An 8241-nucleotide genomic window follows, 5' to 3' on the forward strand; every position below is an offset into this window, starting at 1 on the left:
ACAACAAATGTTGGAGAGGCTGTGGGGAAAAAGGAACCCTTCTCCACTGCTGGTGGGAATGTAGACTGGTGCAACCATTATGGAAATCAGTGTGGAAATTTCTCAAAAAACTAGGACTGGAAATCCCATTCAGCTCAGCTATTCCCTTTCTGAGTATTTTCCCAAAAGAACTGAAAGTGTCATACCATAGTAATATATGTGCATCCTTGTTTATAACAGCACAATTTGTCAGAGTCAAATTTTGGAAACAAACAAAATGCCCATCACCTGAGGAATGGATGAAAAAGATGTAGTATGTTTATACAATGGAGTGTTATGCAGCTATAAACAAAGACAAACTTGAGGCCTTTATAGGCAAGTGGATGCAACTAGAGTTATACTTATAAGTGAAAAAATCAGACCCGCATATATAAATATTGTATTGTCTCCCTAGGGTGAGAACCTGAAAGAATAAGTAAAACCTGAAAGTCATAATAGATACAGTAAAATGGAAAGAAACTGAACATAAGGCTTAAACAACAAAGATGAAGGAAAGGAGAAAGTATAGGAAAAAACGAAGGGGGGAAATCATGCAAATATATATACAGGATAGCTGAGATGATTATACTAATAATTTCTATCAATCGTTTTGAAAATAGCAATTAATGTTTAGAATTTTCATTTTGACTAACTATGCTGATATCTGCAATCTAAGCAAGTATATCGAGGACAGCAATGTGTAATACAAAAACTGGTTGAATACTGCTCATCTTGGTCTTCTGAATGTGTACTATTACTAATGTCTTACAGATTATTATTATATTCTCCTAAAAACAAATTTACAAAAAAGTAAAAAAGACAAGAAAAAAATTAAGGTTTATTGAAAGCAAACATTATTATTCAGTTTTTTTCCAATCTTGTGTAACTGTATCTGTTAATCTGAACAACAGAGCTAACAATAAAATAGGTAGTATGACAACCATTATTAATTTGCTATTCTTAGTGTGAAAATCTGTAACATATATTGTTTTATGTTTCTCTGTTTCTGTCCTCGCATCTATTTGTTTTTGCTTTTGTTTATACTCTTCAAAAAAAGATAATAAGAGAGTAACAAAGGTCAATCCATTGCACATTGCTGTCTTTAACTTAATCACTCAGAGTACAAGATATAGGCATTTAATTGTCTAAACAATATTAGCACAAACCTTTCTTTTTAATGAACTAAGAGGAATTAGTAGTATAACTATGATATATATATATATTTTTTTCTTGTTTTTTTTTCAGGAATGGATAAATCCTGAATCAAGTCATAATTGGTAGTGGGGTGGAGAGGCATACAGTTCATCATTTGAGGGCCTATGGGTTGTTTCTGCTTTCTGGCTATTGTAATACTTTAATGAATGTATGTGAGTTTTTGTGTGGACATATGTTTTAATTTCTCTTTAACATGTAGGAATGAAGTTTCTAGGTAATATAGTAACTATGTAACATTTTGAGGAACTATCAAATTGTTTCTCAGTGTGGATCTTACATTTGCACCATTGCTTCACACCGTTGTCAACACCTGTAATTATCTGACTTGACTCCAGCCACTTTTCTGGTTGTCATGTAATACCTCATTGTCGTTTTCACTTTTATATTTAATGATGTTGATTGTCTTTTCATCTGCTTAATGGCCTTTAAAAAATCTTAATTGGAGAATTGTACTCAGATTCCTTGCCCACCTGCTAATTGGGCTATTAATATTTTTTTATTAGTATATATTTGTAATACCTAGGAATACATTCATCATGGGGAGCGTTGGTGTGTATCATATCACATGACAATCCTTTTGCTTCCCCTGCTTCTCTCCTTCCTACCCTCCTTCTCCATTGCTAGATCCCCATCCTGTCTGCCTAAAACACCAACCATCCCCAAATTCAGGAGTCTTGAAGATGGGCACCTAAGATTTCTTTTGAGTGTTCTGTAGTTGAGCCATTTTGTGTTAATATTTTTATGGTTCTACAAACTTTTGATTTTTTCTGATTGCAGAGACTATATATGGATATGTTGAGACTATAAGTGTTCTGCACTACTGTACAATGAGGGGTTGGGCTCAGGGATTACTAAAATGCTTTGTAACATGTTCTGTGATTCTGCATACTGTAACTTAGTTGTCGTTATGTTGTTTTTAATAGCACCACTATTTGTTACAATGACCAAAACCCACGTGATAGCAGCTTCAAAAGAAGCATTTTATATCTGGCAATATCGTGTTGCAAAGAAGCTGACAGCATTGGAAATCAATCAGATCACGCGATCTCGAAAAGAAGGGAGAGAAAGGTATCTGTTCTGAAATGTCTTCCTCTAATATTTTAATCACATCAGATTGAAATTAGGCATAGTTGACAATAAATTGACATGCAAGAGAAATGTGAATTTCCTTCATCAGCAGAAATATCCATTACTTTGAATATGTTTTAAATCAATGTTTAAATTTCCCACAATAGAAGGTAGCACTGTCCGATAAAAAGAAAGTGTCTTAGTAAAGCTGTGACTGTGGTTTTTTCTGGGAGGGTGAGGTGGTTCTGGATCTGGTTGCCAGAGGAGAAGCAGGTGCTCGACACGGGTAGGGAAGAGGCCTTTAGGTGAGGTGACCTAGGAACTTGGGTTCTTCTTGGCCTGGATACCAGGGAGTCTGGGGTTGGAATGACTTCTGGTAAGTGGGAGTCAGGATGACTCTGCCACGTGAACAGGTGGGGTCCAGGCAGAATGGACTGTGGTAGGAAGCCTCAGGTGAAGGTATAATGCACTGTGCTTTATAAATTAGTTTGTCTGTGTTGGCAATATGTTGTGTTTGTTGTTTGGTTGTTACCCAAACCTTCAAGTGAAGCATTTGGTGGGTGTTTTAACCTAATGAGTTTAGATGAAGACATAGGCCTAATGGTTTGAGTCAGGTTTAGAAACTCAGCTTGTTCTTTCAAACCATCATCTACCTTTTTGGGACATGTGGGTCATTTCTGCTGTTTTTGGTGTAATGCAACCTTCCCTTTTCTTACCTCCTCCTTTGTCTTCTCTTAAGACTCACTCATAAGTGAATTCACATTGAAGCAGAAAACAACTGTTGGAAAAATGACACCACATTTTCTCAGTGGTGCTGGAAGACTAATCTTAGGCCAATGTGAGAGTACTACATGGTGGTCCTGTTTGCTGCAGGGCTTACTGTGTACCAGTCCTCAGCAGAGACCCCAGGTCTTCAGGAAAAGGGGGCTCCTAGGGCAAGGTGGGGCAAGCAATCCTCTCTACAGAGCAGAATCCCTCTAAGGGGTTCTGTCTTTTGTTTAAATCCAAAAGAAAGCAGTTCCTTGTCTTCCTGCCTAGGGAAGGAGGTTCTCCTTGGGTCTTAGCTCCTTGATAAGGAGTACTCCCACAATTGCCATTTTACAAAGAGGAAACTGAGACACAGAAGCCTTCATTGTTTGACAAAGGTCTTCAGCTGCTATGTAGAGACAGGGGATAAAGCCAGGTTTGTCTGACTCTGAAGAGGGCTTTCTTGTTTTATGAGGACCATATGATCTCTTGTCTGGATGCTCCCACCCCAAAGCCTCATGCACTCATCCAAGGGGATTACATTGGAGCCCTCTATTTGACTTGCTGTGAGGAGGCAAGATCTGGTGCCATGTGTGTGGGTGAACTGGGAAGATTTGTTCTCTTCCCAGCTCTCTGCTTCCTGGTTGCCAGTGTTAAAGCAGCTTTTCTTCTGAGCCCCTCATCAGTGCTGTCCTGGAACTGGCCAAAAGAAACCTCTCCTGCTTTAAGTTTCAGATGTCAGGCATTGTGTCTTTGCAGACCACTTTGTTGCCTGGGAGCTTCCAGTTCTTACCTTTGACCTTTCTTTTGTGGTGACCAAGTAGGACTGGATGTGTTTCATAGAAGTATATAAAATAGAGAAATGTGTACCAATTTAGATGTATCACATGTGTTTGCACTTACACCTAATGTTTGCTCTATTACATTGATGGGAATATAATAACAATTTCAAAAGAACAATTATAAAATTCATCATATTTAAAAGTAGAAATGACAGGGTTTTTCTGTGATTATTTTACAGCTACGACATTTTAAAACCCTTGTGTGTGACAAACTGTGCTTAAGTGCTTTAAAGCTTCATTTTATTTGCTTCTCTGAAATGTTGGAGAAAGGGGATTGTTATCCTTATTTTACAAAAGGAAAAGTTGAGGGTCAGAAAGTTAGCTTGCCCAAGGCTTCAGAGCTATTGGTGATCTAGAATATTATTTTAACAAAATTTTTTTTTTTTTTACATTTTGTTGTTGTTGTTTTATTTTGGTACAGGGTCTCACTATGCAGTTCAGACTCATAGTGATCCTCCTGTCCCAGCTTCCCCAGCGCTGGAATTACAGGCATGCACCACTATTCCAGGTTTCGGTAATCGGCTTGGTGTGAAGCCAACATGGCATGCGGTACTGGGCATTGATCCTGGGTCCTTGAGCTTGCCAGGCAGGCACTTAGACCGCTGAGCTATCTCGTTGGCCATATTATAGTAATTCTTTAAAAACTTTCATTTTTGTAATTGGGCAGACACTGTGGAGTACTTGACAGTGTAGCCCTGTGGGAGGGATTGGCCACCTCGCTCCTGCACGCTCACCACCCAGGGAGCTTGTGTGTAGGCAGCTGCAGCAGCTACGCTGCTGTTGAGTGTCAGCATTATAGCAAATGGCATGGAGAGGTGCAGCATCCCAATGCAGGAGGGGTAGCAATGTCTTCTCTGCTTCTAGAGCTTTCCAAGTCCATAGAAGTTTTACTTTTATTAAACATGTTGATATAAGAGAAATAATGGGAAAACAACAGGGAACACCCATGTAGAAGAAGTGACTCCTGACTCATAGAGTAAGTTAAACCATCTGTTTCAGCTAATGAAGTTCACTGGGAATATGTAATTCAGTGTTCAGACTGAGCTGGGACACAACTTTCGCAAATGAGTCAGTTGCATTACTAGTACATACTTGTTTCTACCTTTGTGAGATTCAGCTATATCAACAACTCTTTAAAATAATCAGTATTTTTTAAAATTAAATAACAGTATTGGTTGGAGTTATTCAATTTTGTGATTGTTTTAAAGATTTTGAAGTAGCATAAGTCTTCAAATCTTTTTTTAAAATTTATTTATTTATTTTTTATTAATGTTATTGAGAAACAAATAGCAATGAGGCAGTTTCAAAACCGATTAGTAGGATAGTTTCAGTAATTAATACATTGCGTATTGTTGTCTTTGCAGTGGTTATTCATACTACAAGATGCAGACATGCTATCCTGTCCAAACACTCTTAGTACAAATCTTTCTTCTTGTTGAATTAAGAGAAAGTAGCTGTATATCTATCCTGTTTTGTATATACAGATACAAAATGGTCCTTCATTTATATCCCCCCTGTTTTTGTTTTTTTGTTTAGTTTTGTCAGAGATGGGTATTCCATTGCCATTTAAATATTGTAGGTGTGTGAATTCAGCAAAATAATCCAATATAGTCCAGTAGTCCATAACAGTAGTGGGTTATCTGTAAGACTGGCAATGTCAGAAGTTGTTGACTTGAGCCTTTTACAGCTCAGCATATTAATATGGCCGTGACTCATCCACATGACTGACACTGACAAAGGATCTGCAAACTGTGGCACAGGGCTTCAGGGTAAATCTTGAGGGGATTTGACTGACCTTGGCAGATACAAAAGTTACATTTCTTGTTATACAGGTCTTGCTTTATCTTGGTCTTAGCTATCCAGCAGGAAAGTATAAAAACAAGGTATAAAAAAATTAAAATCTTTTCAAAATTCTGCTTTATATTCTTTTTAACAGAATTTACCATGTTGATGATACTCCTTCTGGGTCAGTGGATGGGGTTCCTGATTACAGTAAAGCCATTCAAGTAGGTAATTTTGTTTTTGCTAGCAAATGTTAGTATAATTTTATTTTGAGACTTGAGAAAAAATATTTCTTGTAAATAGAACTTTAGCAATTCTTTAAATTTTTTCAATTCTGAAAATACTCATTTTTAAATCTGAGAAAATCTCTAAATAAAAGTGGTAAGTAAACAGTTAGATTCTACTCAGAAAGGTTGTTATCTAAAAATACTAGGGAACCTATTTCTTCCTTCTTTTCCTGTCTCTCCCCCCTTAGCATCTGTCTGCCTATTAGTTGACCACTTAACAGATCTACTGGCCATATGCTGCTTGGGTCACCTCTGGTATATTAATGATTATTCTTATAGATAACATACAACTATAATATCTTAAACCCCTTGTGTGTGTCATACTGCCTACATGCTTTACAATGTCATTCATTCACGGAAGCAAAAGCAAATGTAATTACTAGTATTTTAGTAAGCAATTTTTTGGTGTGATTTTTGTTACAGTATTTAAAATAGCACCAGTTATTGGTAAAGCTCTTTCCTATCCAGTTTCTTATCTGATGCTCAGAGTCAGCCTGGTGTCTCCTCTCTCTTACAGATTAGAATACAGAAGCAAGTTCATTTATGAACTTCAGGTCCCAAACAGTTGATTAAGTAGCAAGGTGAGGATGCAGGTTTACATTTTTTCATTGCAGAGCCCATGAGCTATCTGTTAGGATATGCAGAGGTCCCTCTGTCATCTCCTGTCAGTCCGCTTGCTCAGAAGGCATTGATGCATGTCTTTGGTGTGTCAGTGGGGATTTAAATGTTAGGAAATTTAAATCTGATTCATCCTCAACCTTTCCCCCTATTCTCACACAAGATCTGCTCCATCCTAAAAATGGCAGATGAAGTCTCCATTGTTAACTACATAGCTTTCTCTGTCTACTGCTTTTTTCTATTCTCCTGAAAGAACATTCTATCTTCATCTTCTTTCCCTTATCATTTATTCCACTTTTGTACCATTGCATTCTGATTTCCAGTTCCCTTGATTTGCCATGTCTGTTAGAAACTTTTCTTTATGTTATTTATTTATAGGTGACAATATTTTCAACTGTACTTTTCTGCCTGGCTTTCTGCCTAGCTGGCCTTTCCACCTTAGTCTTCTTAGTCAAGGGCGCATCTCCACATCTCTGATTGTGATGGCCCGAATTCCAGTCCTAGGCCATTTGCTTAGTACTCTTATTGAACTCTACTCCTATAACTATATGCTGGCGACTTTCCAGTGTTGAGGTTTTCTAATTCCAGAGTAACATATTTTTTGTTGTCTGGATAATGAGAACATAGATGATTCCAAAATGCCCCCACACACAACCTCTCTGAGACTGAACTCATTTTGCTTCTATATATATCATGACTGTATCTATTAAAAAATAGTGAATCCTGCTGATTCTGTCTTGCTGAATCTTGCTGATTCCATCTTCTAAATTTCTCAAAGACTGGCCTACCATACCATCTTTACACATGTGATCCTTGAGTGCTGAGGAACTGAATGTCAATTTTATTTTACCTCAATTACCGGAAATGTGTATTTCAGTAGTGCCGTGGGAGGTGGGTACTGAACAGCACCAGACAGTTCATTTGCTCTGTCTTCCCCGCTCCTACAGTACCAGCGCAGTCTCCATACTCCTGGCCAGTGCGTTCTTTATACGTCGTCATCACGTTACAGGTGATCCTGTGCCATTACAGTGATTAACCTCCAGGCAACTCTGGTAGTTTTCAGCGTGCAGATACCCAAGCCTCTCGTCTCCCTGCCCACTTCTCTTCCAGTGCACATTCCTCAGATACCAGCTGTGCTAAATAAAATAACTTAGTTTCTTGAATGCCCTTGCTTTTTTTCTTTGATTTTAAAAACATTTTATTTCAAAATAATTATAAATTCATAGGAAATTATATGAAGTCTCTACTCAGCTTTCCTCAACAGTAACATCTTATATGATTGTAGCATGATATGAGAATAGGAATTTCCATGATGTTATTTGGTTAGATGACAGTCTTGTTCCTCATTCAGCACCTACTGTCTATATTTACTTGTGTGTGTGTGTAGATTTTGTAATGCTGTCACCATAAAGGATATGCCAGTATCTGTGTGCCAGTTCACCTTTTTACCTGCTTGTCAGCACTAGCCCTGCTCCCTGACAACCACAGATCTGTTCTGTGGATGCTGAGTTTTGACATTTTGAGGCAGGTTTAGGAATGGAAACATTATCAGAAACCAAGCACAGCCCTAGGGAGCCATCAGGTGGTGATAGAGCTTTGGTTCTTCTCCTTCTCCTTCTCCTTCTCCTTCTCCTTCTCCTTCTCCTTCTCCTTCTCCTTCTCCT

At 38.0% G+C, this 8241-nt stretch overlaps 1 protein-coding gene across 1 annotated transcript in view; it reads left to right on the top strand.

Moving 5' to 3' along the window:
- Wdr35 (WD repeat domain 35) overlaps positions 1–8241 on the top strand; it is an 82320-nt gene that overhangs the window by 49255 nt on the left and 24824 nt on the right. The window contains 2 exon segments of the mRNA XM_023711117.1: positions 2157–2301; positions 5827–5896. Of these exon segments, the coding sequence (XP_023566885.1) occupies positions 2157–2301; positions 5827–5896 (215 nt within the window).

The sequence above is a fragment of the Octodon degus genome, unplaced genomic scaffold, assembly GCF_000260255.1.
Source record: "Octodon degus isolate 3935 unplaced genomic scaffold, OctDeg1.0 scaffold00019, whole genome shotgun sequence".
NCBI lineage: Eukaryota > Metazoa > Chordata > Mammalia > Rodentia > Octodontidae > Octodon > Octodon degus.